Source organism: Podarcis liolepis (assembly GCF_965112155.1).
Source record: "Podarcis liolepis genome assembly, chromosome: Z".
Classification (NCBI taxonomy): Eukaryota; Metazoa; Chordata; class Lepidosauria; order Squamata; family Lacertidae; genus Podarcis; species Podarcis liolepis.
Window position 1 is genome coordinate 33,571,560 of NC_139570.1, and position 18,826 is coordinate 33,590,385.

At 46.7% G+C, this 18,826-nt stretch overlaps 1 protein-coding gene across 9 annotated transcripts in view; it reads right to left on the reverse strand.

Annotated features, from left to right (window-relative positions):
• RXRA (retinoid X receptor alpha) overlaps window positions 1-11,323 on the reverse strand; it is a 124,902-nt gene extending 113,579 nt beyond the window's left edge. For 3 of the 9 annotated variants that reach the window (XM_083485203.1, XM_083485201.1, XM_083485200.1), the window contains exon 1: window positions 10,699-11,282. In XM_083485203.1, the coding sequence (XP_083341329.1) occupies window positions 10,699-10,726 (28 nt within the window). In that variant the 5' untranslated portion in view covers window positions 10,727-11,282. Of the gene's footprint in view, window positions 1-10,698 lie in introns of all 9 variants that reach the window. The other 6 variants (XM_083485206.1, XM_083485204.1, XM_083485202.1 and 3 more) reach the window with 4 other exon arrangements.
• Between the last annotated feature and the right edge of the window lie 7,503 nt (window positions 11,324-18,826).

Below are 18,826 nucleotides of genomic sequence, written 5' to 3' on the forward strand. Positions count from 1 at the left end.
ATGCACAACCTGCAGATTTAACACATAGAATAAGAGAGCAAGAAGAACGTACATTTAAAGAAGACTGGAAAACATTTATTGAATATATGGAAAATAACTGTATACAGCTGAAAAAGCGGACAGGATTAAGATAAATGCAACAGAGTAAATAATTTTTGATGGATGTAAAAGTGGAAAATTTATTTGAATGGTTATCGTAAAATATGCAGGGATGTATGATATATAAAATGACCCAAGGAAACAAAAGAGGGGAAGTCATTGGATATTTTAAAATTTGTAAAATGCTTTTTCGGAAGTAAAATTGAAAGTTTAATTTTAAAAAATATTAATAAAAAAGAGTTCTTACTGTCATAAAGTTCTTCCTAAGGTTTAGAAGGAATCTCCATTGTTGTCATTTGAATCCATTGGTTTGGGTGAGTCCTACCATCCGGAGCAGGAGAAAACAAGTTTGCTCCATCTTCCATGTGACAGGCTTTTAGATATTTGAATATGGCTATCCTATCTCCTCTCAGTCTCCTCTTTTCCAGGCTAAACATACCCAGCTCCCGCAACTGTTCCTCATAAGGCTTGGTTTCCAGACCATTAATCATCTTGGTCACCTTCCTCTGAACACATTCCAGTTTGTCAATCTCCTTCTTAAACTATTGTGCCCAGAACTGTGCCCAGGACTCCAGCTGGGTTCTGTCCAAGGCAGAATAAAGTGGTACTTTTACTTCCCTTGATCTGGACATCAGACTTCTATCTATCTATCTATCTATCTATCTATCTATCTATCTATCTATCTATCTATCTATATCATCTATCTATCTACTTCATTTACCCAGTTCCCAACTTAGCCTTCCTCACAAGGTTGTTGTGGGGATTAAACAAAGTGCGGAGAACCACACTGAGTTTCTCAGAGAGAAAAGTGATTCATGAATTCAATAAATAAGTACAAATAAATATGCAGGCCATTTCCCCTAATATAATACATTATTTTGACTACTTTCCCTAACACACACATATCTACCTGCACTGTTTTCTCCATTATTTCCAACCAAAGAACTGCATCACAACTCTGGAGAAGTGCAAATTTTGCAGGATAGCAACATTTCACTCCACATATTGTTTGAGGAAGAGCAAATCATGCAGGCTTGTGTTGAAATGCCAAGAAAGCCAAATTTGTTCTGCATCCCCTAAGTCAGGAAACCAGCCTGGAATTTCCTGCAGGAACAGAACATGTACATGGCGGAAGACTCAATTTTTAAAAAAGAAAAAAGAAAAGAATAATGTGGACTAGCATCAACATATTTGGACTTGACCTGCAAAGCTGACTTCAGTCTAGCCCTGCTTTGAATGTGACTCCATTCTGGGTCCTCTTCTCAACGATGTGTCACCTGACTTTCACACCCAAACCCAAGTCTGGCTCTTGGATAAACACCCCTGCAGATGCCTTGAAGTCTGTAGGAGGGGGCTGTTATTTTGCTCTTTCCCTCTCTTCACATCCTGCACCCCATCAACCTGCTCGCTCCCCCGCCCACATCCATAAAAGCATCTGAAAAAGCAGCACCATTGTGGGGAGGGAAACACCATAAACTTTTTTTTTAAGGCAGAGAAACAGCTGGGAAAGCCATTACCCACTTTATGGGCCCCCAAGATCAGGGCTGCCCCTTTCATTTGGGGGGCGGGGTGACCGTCTGCAGCCCCAATAAGGCCAAGGGGGGGCGGGTCACCATAGTTCACAGGAGGTCCAAATTCAAGACTCCCCAGAAATAAAACCTGACCTCTAAACAGAACAGGGAAGATGGACAAAAGAAAACTTTCCTCAGCTGCCATAAAAGTAGTTAAGTGGGCTGGGCTTGAAGACACCCCCCCCCAAAAAAAAAAAACCCCAAGCCAAGTTTCTCCTTTGAAAGAAGCAGCATTTGATCCATTTCCGTTCCTAAAAGGACATCAAAATTTGGTTGGTTCTGCATTTGTAGGAACTCAATCCTTTAGTTTAGCAGCCCCAACATTTTGGCGCTCCCTGCCCAACGCTACTTGGCAGGCGCCTTCACTGTACTTTTTTCAGCACCTGCTAAAAACATTTTTATTTAAACAAGCTGCCCCAGATGTTTAGAATGTTGGGGTGAGTTTTAATCGGTTTATAGTCTATTCTTATGTAATTTTTTCAACGCCTTACATTATTGCTGTTTATTTTTTCTTATTGGTTCATTGGGGGGGAGTTACAATCAAGTGGTGTATAAATTTTATGAAATAAATAAAAGGAAGGGGAGCCTGTGACTCTCCAGTTGCTGGTGGGCCAACTACCATCAGCAACCCCAAACCATGATGATGGGGGATGGGCAACATAAGGACGGTCACAGATGCTCCGCATCACCCCTCCTTATGAATGAAAATCAACTGTGTTGGAGCTTAAAAATTAATGTGCAAAAGTTTAAAAGGCGCAAGGAGATAGGATAATAATATATTAAGGATGGAATAACAAATAAAGTGAATAACGCAACAAAAATAATAGCAGGTAAAGAAGATCGCACACAGGTGGAGGGAAATACTGGGCTGTGGGGGAGGGAGGTGAAGGGATTAATTGAAATTGTTAAAGATTGGTATAGGATTTAAGAGATTTAATTTTTTATAAAGATTCTATAAGGAAAGCAGAAAGCAGCAAGAAATATCAAGTAAAGGTATTGGAGAGGAGATCAGTGTAAATGAAAACATGAGACTTATGGTTTTGTTACATATGATTTTATTTTGGAGTTGTCTTTATTTTGGAGTTGTTTGTTGTAAAGAATGTATATTATGCGAATAAAATAATCAAGGGAGAAAATATGAAAAAAATGAATGAAAATCTCAGTACTTCTGATCATGTTTAAGGTACCATTTCTTCTATGGCCCCCAACCCCAGTTCTCACACAAGCCCCTTCTGTCCCTTGAACAGGACGGGAAAGAAAGAACACAAGCTTCTCCTGAGGAATGCGGAAGAGTTTTTACAAAAGGGTATCTTTTAAAAATAGAAAAATATTATTGATCATAGAATCATAGAGTTGGAAGAGACCACAAGGGCCATCAAGTCCAACCCCCTGCCAAGCAGGAAACACCATCAGAGCACTCCTGACATATGGTTGTCAAGCCTCTGCTTAAAGACCTCCAAAGGAGGAGACTCCACCACACTCCTTGGCAGCAATTGATATGCTGAGCAATGTTTTAAAAATGTATCTGTAATATTACATAAAGTGCCAGCGTGCTGTAGTGGTTAGATTGCTGGACCTAAGAGACATGGGTTCAAATCCAGCACTCAGCCATGAAACTTGGGAGTCAGTTCCTGCCTCTCAGGGTGACCTGCCACATGCAGTTGTTGTGGGGATTAAATGAGAATCTGAGAGAAAAAGGTCCAACATTCCAATCTGGCCATGAAGCACCCCAGGTGTGTCCAAGTCCCTGCCCGAACCACCTCACAGGGTTGGTGTGGGGATTAAATGAGGAGGAAGAAAATCAATTAGCCCACCCTGAGCTCCTTGGAGAAAATGGTGAGATATACATGCACTAAAAGAAAAAAGAGAGGAAATGCTTGCACCTGTGGAATGCGCTAGTTGGGTACTGCCCTAAGGGGTTTGCCATTGTCTTCGAGATAGTGATCCCATATCTGTCCCAAAAGATACTTGATGTCATCCTTACTTGAAAGCATTGCAGTAGTAATAGTAGTAGTACAGTCATACCTCAGGTTGAAGTAGCTTCGGGATAAGTCCTGTATTTTTCGCTCTATAGGACACACTTTCCCCCCTCCAAAAATTAAGGGGAAATGTGTGTGCTTCCTATGGAGCGAATGCAGGCTCCTTGGCTTCAACGATAGCAACGCGAAGCCTCCGAAGCACAGAGGGAGTGCTCTCTCCGCGCTCCTTGGCTTCGCGTTGCTTTCACTGAAGCCTGGAGAGCGAGAGGGGTCGGTGCGCACCAGGCCTGAAGCCTTCGGAGAGCAGCGCAAGTTCCCGCTGGGCTCCGCAGGCTTCAGGTTCCTTTTGCTAAAGCCAGGAGAGTCTTGCTCTCCTGGCTTCAGCAGAGAGGGAGAGCTGCGCAGCGCCCCTTCAGCCAAGCGGGAGGAGAAATGGAAGGGGCTCCATTTCTCCTGTCGCTTCGCTGAAGGGGCGCTGAGCAGAGAGGGGGATAATTTTTTTTCTTTGTACTCCCCCTCTAAAACAAGCTGCGTCCTATGGTCCGGTGAAAAAAATACGGTATTTTTGGGTTGCGCGCTGCGGCGACCCGGAAGTAATGGAGTGTGTTACTTCCAGGTTTCGCTGCTCGCGCATGCGCAGACGGTCAAAATGATGTCACGCGCATGTGCAGAAGCGGCAAGTTGTGTTCGCTTCTGAATACGAATGGGGCTCCGGAACAGATCGCGTTCACATCCAGAGGTACCACTGTAGTTGTTATAATTAGAGAAAACACCCTGTCCCTCACACACATACACACAAAAAGCAGAATCCTATAGCGGCCCAGAAATTTGATGTTTGACCACAATGGAGCAGAGATCCCCATCTCCGTGTCAATGTGCTGATTCTGCTTTGATTTGGGATTTTCTCTCTCCAAGACCTGGCATGGAAATGGCATTGCCCATTGCCAAGAACAACAACAGTAATGGATACCTAAAATCCTGGACTGCCTCTTAGCTCTTGATAAAAGGCCGTTTGCTAAAGAATAAAAAGTATGAAAGGTTACCCCGGGCTCCCAGCCAGCAATGCAAAACTCTGGGACCCATTCACTCCGATATCCCTGAATATTAGGAATTGCAGATGGTGTCTGAAACGGTAAAGAAGCGCTCGGCTGGATCAGGTCAATGGCCCACCTACTCCAGCATCCTGTTCTCACAGTGGCCGACCAGATGCCCATTATAGGAAGCCCATAAGCAGGACCTGAGCACAAGAGCAGCCCTCTCCCCTCCTGTGGTTTCCAGCAACCGGCATTCAGAAGAATTGCTGGCTCCAGCTGTGGAGGCAGAGCACAGCCATTGTGGCTAGCAGCCACTGATAGCCCTCTCCTCTCTGAATTTGACTCTAAATCCTCTTTTAAAGCCATCAAAGTTGGTGGCCATCTCTGCCTCCTGTGGGAATAAATTTCATAGTTTGCACTGCATGAAGAAGGACTTTCTTTTGGACTGAATTTCCTTTAGGACTGATGGTGGCAATCCCCCCCCCCCCCAGGACTCCCTTCCTATTGAGATCAAGCAAGTTCCTTCACTATACAGTGGTACCTCTGGTTATGTACATCATTTGTTTCGGAGGTCCGTTCTTAACCTGAAGCACCACGTTAGCTAATGGGGCCTCCTGCTGCCACCGCACAATTTCTGTTCTCATCCTGAAGCAAAGTTCTTAACCCGAGGTACTACTTCCAAGTTAGCGGAGTCTGTAACCTGAAGTGTATGTAACCTGAAGCGTATGTAACCTGAAGCGTATGTAACCCAAGGTACCACTGTACTCTCTTCAGTGCCTATTAAAAGCATTCTTCTTTAGACAAGTCTGTCCAGATGTTTACAAAGTTGATATGAGTTTTAATCACTTGTTTTAACTTTTGGAATGTTTTAAATTATTGCTGTTAACTTTTCATATTGATAATTTTACTGTTTTAACTTTTTTTGTAAAACTGCTTTGAGGTTTTGCTTTGCCTTTTTTTTTTCAATCAAGTGGTGGTGTATAAATTTTAGCAAACAAATAAAATAATTTTTATCCCTCCTTGGATATTCCAACATCCAGTTTTGCTGGGTGTCCATGAGATCTTGCACTACAACAAAGAGAGGAAAACTTTTATCTATGAAAGGCCTGGACCACACGTTTGGCCAGAGATGTTCTCACAGTAAACATTTTAGGGGGAGGGGGCAATATAACCCGGTTCCTTCCAGAATGCTTGGAGGTGTGTGTCTGTGGAGAGGGGGCTGCTAACTTGCAGTCACACATGCAAAGGCACAAAAGGTGGCTTCTGAGATACTGGAGGCCCCAGCACTGCAGGGCTAGGCAGCACTATCTGGTTTTGAAGAGCAAAGCAAACATGAAGAAACATGTTTAACCTATGCTGTTGACATATAAAGGGGGATTTAATCTCCCCCCCTTTTTTTCTTCTAGTTCTTCTTAGCAATTGCTGAGTTTTGAACAAAATAGTCCCACGGGCAATTCTCCCCTGTGAAAACAATATTTTAACATTTCATTATGAAATTGCAAGATTGCCTACGCAGAAATGGAGAGCGGGGTGGTGATGGTGCAGAAACCAGACCTTTGTCCAGTTTGCAAGCATGACGGCACACCAGTCATCCTAGTTCAAAACCAGCTTTCAGGAGGACAAGGACAGTCCTCTCATTTTGCAAAGCCCAAGGTCCACATCCCTCCATAGACAAGCTTCGGGCCACTTGGTAAAGCAGAGGTGATCAACTTCAGGATCAAACCATTGGCCCATCTAGTCATAAGAAGATAAGAAGAGCTTGCAGGATCAAGTCCATCTAGTCCAGCATCTTATTCTCACAGTACCCAACTGGATGCCCTAATGGGAAACCCTCAGTCTGGACCTGAGTGCAACAACATATCCTTTCCAGTAGCTGGACAGGAAACCCTTGGGCATGGTTCTGCTATCACAGCCGGTCTCTTTAAGAGACTGGCTGCTGGATCAGGCTAAAGAGCGCTCATCATTGTCCAGCATCCTGTTCTGAGGTTGGCCAACTAGGTGCTCCAATGCAAAGCCTTCAAGCAGAACCTGAGCACAAGAACACTCTCCTGTCCTGCTGCTTCCAGCAACTGGTATTCAGAAGCAGACTGTGGAGGCAAAGCCACAAACCTGAGGCACATCCATGCCCAATGGCTTGGCTGAAGGCAAACCCTGACTCACAGCAAGTCAAAAAAATTGAAGTCTAGATGGGGTTTCACTGTGTGCCTTAACCACACTCTCACTTTCAGGGTGGAGGAATACCAAGAATCCAGGAAGAGCGGATGCCATCCTTTTGAGCTCTTCATGGGTTATCTTGAGGCACCTCTTCTACACACACACACACACACACACACACCGCAGCAGCAGCAGCACAAAAGAGAGAATTATTCCATCATACCCACAACACATGACTCAGTTGCCTTCCAAAAACTTGGGAGTTGGGAGTCTTGGGAGGAAAAAAAACAGCCAGAAGATAGCACTGTAATTGGGCGTGGTTTGGAAATCAGTCTGAGGGGGCCATACAGACAGAGAAATGACCACAGTCTTCTGCCTTTGGATGGTAAGGTTTTTCAGTTTGTGTCCACAACTTTCTAAGCAACCTTCCAGAGGCCATGAGCCGGTTGTGGGCAAGGCTAGAGGAAAAGGTAAGCAGAGGAGCAGATGTGAATTTTATCTTTGTGCAGTAGACTAGTTTCAACACCCACACACCTCCTCCATCCTCTGTCCAGGCAAAGCAAAAGGCATCATCACAGATCAAGGACACATCGCAGCCAGACAAAAGCAGTTGTTAAGGAGCAGGGCCAGAGAGGGGTGTGGTCTAGGAAGAGAATGTGGCTTGGGGGATGCCCTGAGGGCCAGGTAGAGCATGCTGGAGGGCCACTTCAGCCCCCCAGGACTCATGTTCCTCACTCCCTGCCTTCAAGACCAATGCATTTATTATGACGTAAGTTTTCATAGACTCAAGCCTTCTGCATCAGATTCTAAAAATTTGCAGGTACCTAAAGGAGAATATTGTGCTTGCTGTTTCATAGAATCAAAGAATCTCAGAGTTGGAAGAGACCCTGAGGATCATCTAGTTCAACCCCCTGCAATGCAGAAATCTCAATACAGAATTATAGAAGAGTGGGAAGGGACCCTGAGGGTCATCCAGTCCACCCCCCTGGAATGCAGGAACATGCAGCTGTCCCATACAGGAATCAAACCTGCAACCTTCACATGATCAACACCAAGCTCCAACCAACTGAACTATTTGGGGGCTTGTATGTGTGCGTGAACCCTACTGTCAGTGAGCATAGCCACTTTCTACTGAGTCAGACCCCTGGTAGCTGACTGGTAGCAGCTCGCCAGGAGTTCAAGCAGAGGGGCTCTGCCTACCCTGTCCTGGAGATGTCAGAGAATGAACCTAGGACCCTTCTGCATGCAAAGCAACAATTCCCAAAATAATAAAGTAATTATTCTAGTCCTCAGAATTCTGGATAAAGGGTTCAATTGAACAGGAATGTAGGGAGCTGCCTTATCCTGAATCAGACTACTGGACTTTCTAGCTCAGTACAATCTGCACTAAGAGCGGCAGGGGATATTTGCAGCCCTACCTGGAAATACAGGTGAGGATTGAACCTGGACATTCTGCATTGCAAAGCAGGTGCTCAGCCACTGAGTTATGCTCTTCCTCCAAACTAATAGCCCAGTCCTCATGCTTCTAAATAAATAAGCTGTCTCATATTGAGTTCGCACATTGGTCCACTGAGCTCAACGCTGTCTGCGCTGAGTGGCAGAAATGGGTCTCTGTCTTTACAGTCAGGGGACTTTCTCAGAACCTACCTGGATATGCAATTGGCAACTGAACCTGGGACATTCTGTATGCAAGAGGAAAGCAAATTCCTTGGAGGCTGTAGAAGGAGGGTTTTATCCGCACAGTTCACACATTTTATTCGTTATTTATTAGGCATTATCATCTCTCACTCTTTCATCTTACCATCTTAGGGCACATTGCAAATCGATTAAAGATGCAAAGGACCAAAAAAACAGGGCAGAGTGAATAAAAATAAGATCAGATCATGGGGGGATACGATGAAGAAAACCTTTGTCACAGATGCAAAACTTTGGGACTAGTTCACTACAAAGTTTACTATCATGAATGGAAGGAATCAAACCCAAGGCAACACTAAAAAAACATAAGGCAAACTTGCTGGTTCAGGTCAGTGGTCCATCTAGTCCAGCATCCTGTTATTACCATGGCCAACCAGGTACCTGAATGGGAAGCCCGAAAGCAGGAGCCCTCTCCCCTCCTGCATTTTACAGCAACTGGTATTCAGAAGTGTTGCTGTCAGTCAGAGCATAGCACTGTGGCTAGTGGCCATCAATTTGCCCTTTCCAGTGGCACCAACCCTGGTGGTTAAGAGATTATTAAGCGAAGGGTACAAATGCAGCCCCCCACCCCAGCTATCTCCAAGTGCAGCACATCATGAGGCAAACCACAGAAAGAGGCCACACTGAACCTGCTTCTCAGAACTTTTATCATGTTCAGCCGTGAGCATCAACGAGGAGGGGGGGGGGGAGAAAAGAGAGGTAGAAATCCAGACAGTGGCAAAGACTAGCAAGTCAGAACAGGGCTGAAAAACGCTTGAAACTCTTGTCATAAATAAGGAAGAAGAAGAAAATCACAGGTGGAAATTAATTTGAAAGAAAAGGAAAGGAGGATAAGGAGGAGGTGTAAGACTGGGGGTGGGAGTGGTGTCGGGGAATCCCCTCATCATCCAATATTTCTGTCAAGACCAGGCTCCTGGATCAAGGCTGGCTGTAACCCTTACAGACTTTGTAAATAGTCCTGCCAAATGCATTGTGCTTTTGGGGAGATTTTTGGGAGGAGAAGATGCATTGGAAATAGATTTAAAGAGAAATAAAAATTAAAGGAGGGGAGGAATATCATGGGGGTGAGGGAAGAGCAATAGGTATGTTCTTTAAAGTTACAGTTCCAGAAAGATGCTAGGATTCAGGATTTGCCTTCCCCCCAAGGGGGGCGGGATAAAAAAAAAATTACAAATCCCCCTAAAATCCAGAAGTGGAAACTGTTAACCAATACAGTTTTTCCTGCTTAAAAAGCCCGCCCCCTAAAATCACAAGGAGCTGCTTATTCTATTCAGAACTCAAAAGTCAAAACGCAGAGCTGGACTGGGAAGTTAACTGGATCACTTTTCTGCTATTTTTCTTTTGAAGAGAAACTTTCCCACACCGTGGTGGGATCACCGCCGGAGTTTTGCAACAGTTGCAAGATCAGGCCTTTTTCCTCTCGATTTTGAAAGCCTCTTTCGGATCTCTCTCCCTCCCCCTCCACTCCGCCCCACGTTCAATCGCTCAACCCACTGCCAACTTCCAAAGGCGAAAAAGGAAACGCAGCCAGACCCGATCCCAGAAACGGTGTCTTCCCCTCAAACAACAACAACAAACCCATTCCCTCCCCACAGCAATTAAGAGTAGGGGTTTTTTGGGGGGGGTGCATGGGCTCTTCCTTGGACTGTCCCAAGGCGCTCCATGCAAATTTGCAGAGATCACTTTTTTAAAAAAGCATCTAAAAGAAAAACCAAATGCAACACAACAGATCGCCGTGGCCTGCCCTGATTTGCCCATGATTTGCACCGGGAGAGTGAAAACGACGAGGGAGCCTTGTGAAATTGACAAGGCCGCTTCTTTGAAATGTTATCAAAGGGGTTTTCGCTCCTGGCCACCCCCTTTCCCCTCCCCCCCTAGAGAGCGAGCGGAGAGCTCGGACCTTCTCTGTGATCAAAAGATCGGCTGCGTAATAAAGACATTTTACCTCCCCCACAACACACCCCATTTCCCAGATCCCTTTCCACGACACTCAATATTGTGTCTCTGTGTGTGTAACACTGGCAACATAGAGATATTACAATATAGCTTTGCATTTTTTCCCCAAAGCGGCCCCTCTCCAGCTCCCCACCACCACCACGCCGCCCCGCTTTCCTTTTTTTTTAAAAAAAAATTAGAAGCCGAGGAAAATCAGCCAATAAAACTCACCCAATGGAAGAAAATGCTTGGTGTCCATCGTTTCTGGTTTAACTCATGCCAAACGCGATTTGTGGGAGAGCGATCGGTGGAGGAATTTCTTTTTTCTTTTTAATTAAAAAAGGAAGGGAAGCAAAGAAAGAAGAAGAAACCTCACAGGACTAAAAAAAAAAAAATCAAAGCCGGAAGAAGGGTTTTGGGTTTTTTTTTAGGAGGCAGATTTAAGTGATTTTTTTTGCCCCCTCTCCGCAAGAATTACTTGTGCAAAGGTTGGCTGTTTGGAGATTGATTTGTTGATTGGGGGGGTCTCCCCCCTTTCGCCCCTCTCTTTCCTGCTCCTCCTCTACTCCACCCCACACTTGGAAGAAAAATAAAAAAGATGAATGTGACTGTCTCTAGGTCTGGATAGGAAAACGCCGCCAAGAAAGTCCCAGCGAGAGGCGAGTCAAAATTCCGCTCCCACGGGGTCCGCGCGAAGCCGAGACGGAGGGAGTTGTTGCAAACTCACCCAACAATATAACTAAAGTACTCGGGTGTGTGTGCGCGCCCGCGCGTGCCCCGCTCTGTTTCTGTCTCTCTCACTCACTCGCTCACTCGCTTTGCTGCTTCTCCCCTTCCACCGCCCGCAGCTGAAATTGCAAAAGGGACCCCGCCAAGGGGTAACCTGACGGCCGACTGGTCTAGCAGCGACGGGGCATTGTCCGGGTCTCAGGGCGCGCGCAGCTGGGATTTTAAGGAGGGGGAGTTTCGGAGGGGGAGATTTCCTAGGGACCTTAGGAACCAACTCCTACAGCCAGGCTCCCTTCGTCCCCCACATAACATACTTGAGGGGGCTTAGGGGACCCCAAAGTTGGTGGGCATTGCGAGTCAAATGGTGTGTTGCCTGCCATGTCCTGTGATCGATTATGCGTGGCGGGGCTTACCTGCCACACACCCACCTCAATATTTTATTCAAGTTGTCACCCCTGCTAGGGACATAGGATGCTGCCTCATCCTGCATGCAAAGCTTAAGTCCACCAACTGAGAGCTATATGGCCCTTATCCTAAGATTCTAGTCCTCATCGTTCTGGATGAAGGGCTGCCATAGATAGAAACAGTGGAAGCTGCCTTCTCCAGAGTCAAATCGTTGATCAACCACCTCAGTACTGTCTTCACTGACTAGTAACAATGGCTCTCCAGGGTTCGAGGTGAGAGTCTTTCCCAAAGGTGTAGTGGGGGGGCTGGGGGCTGCCCCGGGCACAGTTTTTTTTTTGAGGGTCACAGGGAGGGCATCTTCCTTCTCAGCCACCCTCCAGCTGAGAGGGTGCCTGAAAAGGCTGCAGCAGCCCAACTGCCTGAAGAGCCCAGCGCTGCTTGCAAAAGCAGCTTGGGGCTGGGCTTGCAGGGTTCCTGAACCGCCATTTCCCGCCCAGCTGCCCTCCAGCTGGAGGGTGCCCGAGATGGACACCCCAGCTCCCTGCAAGCCCAATCAACTCTGGGTTTGCAGGGCGCTATGAATGTGCCCCTCAAAGCCAGCCAGCCAGAGAACCAGGGTCACTCCAGCGGCATGCCCAGTGTCCATGGTGTGCTGCGCATGCCCTGGCACATGTGCACCTGCCCCAGGCACTGAGGGGAATGCTCCACCACTGTCTCTTCCCTCAGCCCCACCAGGAGATGTCATCAGGAATTCGACCTGGGACCTTTCCTGTGTTGTCCACAGGCTCCACCATCAAGTGATAAGCCTTAAAAATGAAGTAAGGTTCTAATCCTCATGGTTCTGAATTAGGGTTGGTTTGGCATCTGTCCGTCCCATGAGACAATGGAGGAGTGCACCTTTGGGGGTGAAGTCAAACTGCTGGAAGGTTACAGTGTCCGCTGTGGCTGTAACTGCTGCTTCTTGCATTATCGTTGCTGCGTTTTCAACATCAAAGCGACCTCTCTGGGCTGTAAGCCTGGACAGTGCGCATGGAGGTCCTGGGCTGGTCAGATGACAAGCAATACGTTTGGCACCAACTTGGCTGCAGGAGTTGCCCAAAGGAGGCATACAAGATGCGATCCAGTGGCGTAGCATGGGGGGTGCAGGGGGGGCCGGCCGCATCGGGCGCAACATCTGGGGGTTAGGGTTAGGGGGCGCAAATCCACGGGTTAGGGGGCGCAAGTTACTTGCCTTGCCCCGGGTGCTGACAACCCACGCTACGCCACTGCAGCCATCCACTTTAGGGACTCTGCTCCAGATTTGTATAGGGTTTACTCCTTTGCCTTTTCCTCTCCCAAAGATGTCCCACAATGCAGTGGATAGAGATTACAGTATTCCTCAGGGTTTGCTCCCAAAGCCTTTGTCCCTAATGAGTATAGCCACAAGGCAGCAGAGGTTTAAGGCCAGAATTTTCCTTCTAGGTTAAACCTCCAACCTTCCCAGATTGAGGAGCCCCATCTGCCCCTCACTTCCCTCTCCAGCACATGCAGAAACCATCTTCTTGATCATTAGACACAGTATCAGTCTCAGCTCCTCAATCCACTGGACCCTGTGTTTGCATGCAGGGGGTAAACAGGTCCCTAGCTCAGATTTTGAGACACATTGGCTCTCCTCACCTGGCTTAGCTGGCCAGTTGAATTCATTTCCCAGGGTGTGGCTGCTGTCACATGCCAATAGCTTCTAGGAGCCACAGGTGAGAGCTGAGTGCAGGGTGGGGTCCAAAGGTGGACAAACTACCCCAGATGGAGCATGATGTGTTCCCCCTGCCCCCATACACCCCAGGTTGTGGCTGAATTACATATGACCTAGAAAGCTCCCCACAGTTTAAAGAACAGCAACCACTCCTTACATGGAGAAAATGAGCCTGTCATCTTTGGTACACTCAGGGCATGACTTTAGGACTCAAACACCATCCGTGGCTCTGCTCAGCATAAAGAGAACAGAATGCAGCAGGGTTGGCTTGCCCCATTTTGAAAGGAGGAAAGTGATAGACATTGCCATCTCAAAAGCCTATGACACCTAAGAGATGTATTTGGGGACCTACCCAACACTCTAGATTGTACTCTGTTTTTGATATTCTATCTTTAGATTATTTTAACCTGCCGTGTAGTTACAAAATCTAATTGATAGATTAATACTAGTATTACTGCTGCTGCTGCTGCTAATATTTATCTGATCCACTTTTGGGGGTGTATGGGGTGTTAGGGGAGGGGCAGTACCCCTGGTGGGGAAGGCAGCAATTATGAGTTATAATCTCAACCTGAATGGCATAAGGTATGAGCACTACCGGTTGCCTTCGTTGGTGGAAGAGATCATCATGTCTCACTGGTCAGCTATCGTCCACCTTAAGCCAGGCAGCCCCCAGTCAATAAGGTGCTGATCCGCCACCGTCCACCTGCTACAATGAACGCTTAGAGCTTACAGTATCACTTGACAAGTGGACCAAACCACTGCACCAGGTAAAAGAATAAAAGAAACAAACCCTCTTGTGCCTAGAAAGCTAGAGTGTCAGGACCATGTGCCCTAGCTTGTCCATGCTGCAGGTCAGCAACTCTTGGAAGATGGCCATCATTGACCATGAGCTGAAAGCGCTCAACATTGACATTGTCACTTTACAGGAGACCAGACTCACTTTGAATGGCTGCCTTGGAGAAAGGACCACATCCTCTTCTGGCAAGGAGGGCATCCAGAAGACCTATGTATCCATGGCTTCTCAGTGAGGAACTTCCTGCTGTATTTGATAGAACTGCTGACAATGCTTGCTTTCCCTTTGCCTCTCAACCACCTCCAATCTGGTTAACATATTGAGTGTCTATGTTCCCACTGTGTGCTCTGACATACAAACCAAGGACCAGTTCTACAAGGAACGAGACCAGGCTGTCAGGAGGGTCCCAGGCTTCCTGCTGGGAGGTTTCAATGCCAGAGTTGGGGGCGATCATCAAATATGGTGCAACTGCGTTGGTCACTTTGGTATTGGCAGCATGAACAAGAACAAAGGCTGCTTGAGCAGTGCTTGTATCACAGCCTCTGTGGCACGAACATTATCTTCTCTACCAAGACAAAACACTGAATGTCCTGGAGACATCCAGGGTCACTGGCATCAGCTAGACTTGATTGTAACCAGAGAATTGGCACTGAACTTTGTTGATGTTGCATGGAGCTACCACAGTGTTGATTGCTACACAGATCACACTCTGGTGATGAACAAAATCCTTATCCAGCCACAGGGGGCCCATAGCACAAAGCAGAAAGTGTGGCCTCAAATCAACACTGCCAGAATAGTCATACCTGAAATTTGTGAGTACTTCTCTGATTCCATTGAACAAGCTCTACTGAACTGCCCGAGAGATATTGTCAAAACAAGGGGGAACCACATCAAAGAGCCAGCCTTCAACACAGCCATATCCTTCTTTGGCAAAAGAGAACAACAGATCCTTGACTGGTTGGAGGCCGACATGAAGGACATGGAGCCTGTTATCATTGCAAAGCATGTGACTCTTGTGAACTACAAGCAAATACCCCATGAAAAGACACTTGCTGCACCGAGAAAGTAAAGGATTTAGTGCCCAGCAGATTGCCAGGCAATGTGTCAATGACTACTGGCCAGAGGTGCTGGCTTACAAGGGCGATGGGGGGGGGGACATTGCATGTGTGATGGCAGGACATCAGAAGGAGCCGGAGGTGGAGCCAAACATGGTGGCTGCGCAGCTTCAATGACCAGTGGCTCCTCCTCTGCCTTCTCCTGGCACTGTCAGGAGAAGGAAGTGGCCACTGGAGCTCTTCACCTCCATGTTTTTGGGACATTGGGAGAGAGCAGGCCCCAACCCCAAAAATATTGAGAGGACCCAAAAGGGCTCGGCTCCCAGGAGCTGGCGCCCTGCTAAAGCTGTGACAGAGCATCCAACTCACTGCTCACACCTGCATTGCTCACAAAATGTATACAGTGGTACCTGGGATTAAGAACTTAATTCATTCTGGAGGTCCGTTCTTAACGTGAAACTGTTCTTAACCTGAAGCACCACTTTAGCTAATGGGGCCTCCCACTGCCGCTGCGCCTCTGCCACACAATTTCTGTTCTCATCCTGAAGCAAAGTTCTTAACCCGTGGTACTATTTCTGGGCAGGCGGAGTCTGTAACCTGAAGAGTCTGTAACCTGAAGCATCTGTAACCTGAGGTACCACTGTACAGGCATGAAGAAAGCTTTTGGACCAATCAGAAAAACACCACCTCTGAAAATCTGGTCTGGAAAGATCACCACAGACCACAGCAAGCAGATGAAGTGATGGACAGAGCACTATCAAGAACTGTACTGATGGGAAAACATGGTCGTTGACACAGCGGTTGACAGCATCCAGACTCTGCCTCTCTTGGAAGAGCTGGAAGTCCCTCCCTCCCTTAATGAGCTGAAGAACGCCATCAACTCTGAGGCATGTGGTAAAGCCCCAGGAGAGGATGGAATCCTAACTGAAGTGTTGAAAGCCAGCCTCAATTACTCCCTCATGACGCATCTCCACAAGAGTTGGAAGGGGCCACAAGTGACAGCCATGACTGTAACAACTACTGTGGAATCTCCCTGCTGCATACTGTGGGGAAAGCCTTTGCTCATGTAGTTCTTAACAGATTATGGTCACTCACTGACAGGGTCTATCCTGTCAATATAGTTTTAGAGCTCAGAGGTCAATAGTCAACATGATTTTGTCCCTGCACCTACAGAAGAAATGCTGATAGCAGAGATGCCTGTTGTTCATCATCTTCTTAAACCTGGCAAGGCTTTTGACCTCATCAGTTTAAAAAAGACTCTTCACACTGTTCAGTAAGATAGGATGCCCACCTTAGCTCCACAATATGATTGTGTCCTTTCACAAAAACAAGTGCTACACCATCCAATATGAAATCTCATCCTCAGATGCCTTCCCTATAAAGAGAAGTGGGAAATAAGGCTTTGTTCTTGCCCCTACTCTCTTTGGCATATTCTTCTCTCCTGTTGCTCACCTATGCCTTCACTTTGACTGAAAATGTTATGTGCTTCCATTCAAGGAGCAATAGAGGTCTGTTGAACCTGGCATGTCTCCATGCCAAGACAAAAGTGTGATGGGTCCTTATCTGAGAGACGTTGTTTGCAGATGACACAGACTTGACAGTGCACTCCAAGGAAGCTCTACAGTCATTAGCCATTTTGCCCAAGTCTGTATGGAGTTTGGCCTCACGATCAGCCTGGCAAAGGCCAGCATGTTGCCAGCACTCCATGCATCAACATTTGGTGACCACCTGCTTGAAGTAATGGATGATTTTGCCTACCTGGGCTCTACCATAACCACCAAGCTTTCCATCGATGCTGAGCTGGGCAAGTGTATTGGCAAGGCAGCTCTGGCAATGGCTCACCTCTCCAAAAGCGTATTGGAGAATGTGATGCTAATGTCCATACCAAGATGAGGTCTACCAGGCTTGTGTTTTGAGCATGCTGCTTTATGGAAGTAAGTTGTGGACAACTTACACCCACTTGAATTGATGCCTCAGTGACATCTAGGCTGGCTAACATTGTTTTGCTACTGAAGGTAGCTGCTTAATCCTGGAGAGCTGGCTAGCAGCCTGCAAAATCTGGCTGCAAGAGGAATTTCCGACCTGTTACTAGCTCTTGAATTAGTAGAGGAGATAAGGAGATGTCTGTGGGCCCTTCACAAAGCAAAAATGGAGATCTTACAAAGCATTTTAAAAAGCAGGAGACAAAGAACGCAGCTGAACTGAGATTTGAACAGGCTGGAGATAACACGGCGCCTCCCCTGTGAGAGGGAGAAGGGAGTTTGAGGAAGGAATTTGCTGTACAACAACAACAATTTGCTGAACAATGTGAGGCATTAAAAGAGCTCATTAAAACAAAATTGGAACTAAGTATAGCAAGAGAGGTACCATCTGAATGCAGGTTCCCACCAGGAAGATTAGTCACAACACAGAGAACAGTCTTGGCTTTTGCTGCAGGTGTGGAGGCTGGGACTTGGAAAAGAGAGATGGACAGGTCCATCTTTGCTGACAGTCTGGGTCCCATGCTCGACACCTGGGGCCTGAAGGGCCTCTTCAAGCTCAAAGAGGAGGAGGAAAAGGGCTTGCCCACTTTCTGCTGAAGGGCCCAGTTCATAGCTGTCAACGTTTCTCTTTTTTTAAGGGAAATGCCCTTATTCCGAATAGGATTTTCCCTTAAAAAAGGGGAAATGTTGACAGCTATGGCCCAGTTCAGCCTCCCCAGCCAACCAGACATCGTCCTGAACCAGGTGCTGCCTGAGGAACCCTTGCACAAAGAATTATGAGACAAGCTGGTTGTGTATCTGGAGGTGTGGGGAAAAGTGCACCAGTTTTAATGCTTTAATGGGTTGGCGGCTGTTTTAAACTGTCTTTAATTGTGAAATAATTTTGTTTTATTTTTATTAGGGAGCTTTACAGGGAGCTGGCCTCAGGCATTAGGCTTGCTGGCAGACCAACTCTGCATTATAAAGATGCCTGCAAATGAAGGCTGGCAACATGAATCCTGCCATGTGGGGATGGCCACAGGACCTGGAGAAAGACAGTCAGGTTGTGCATCCACAGCAGTGACCAGGGGAGGAATGACTGCTGGGAGGAGTGCAGAGATAAGAAACGCCATAGTGCACCTGAAGGAGTGAAACCGAACACCTTCATCTGCCCCAGCTGCAATTAAACATGTCTCTCCCGTATCGGTCTCTACAGCCACAGCAGGCACAGTAACTCTCTAACAGCTTGACTTTACCTCTGAAGGCACACTCTTCCATTGTCTCCCAAGACCAATGGAAGCCAACTAACAACAACATGAATCACTTTCTTTAAGATGCTGAATCAATTTCATGGTAAAAACTTCTACAGTCAGAGCAATTTAAAAATTATGGTATGAAGATCACTTCTAAAATGAAATAACAGTAATCCTTTTAATAATGATAAAATAGCAATAATAAAGTTCAGTGTCTAAAATTTCCCTAAATGCAACCCTGCCTGTCCGGGAGAACTCTAGCCTAAACCCTTTCCACAGGCAAGGAGATCTTACCAAGGATCTGTCCATTCTAGCTTTTTGCAGCCTGGTGCCTTCTGAATGTTGCTGGACTTACGAAGCCTGTTCCTTAACATGCTTGACCACTGGTCATGGTGGCTGCTGGGGCTGACAGGAACTGGGAGCCCACCAAC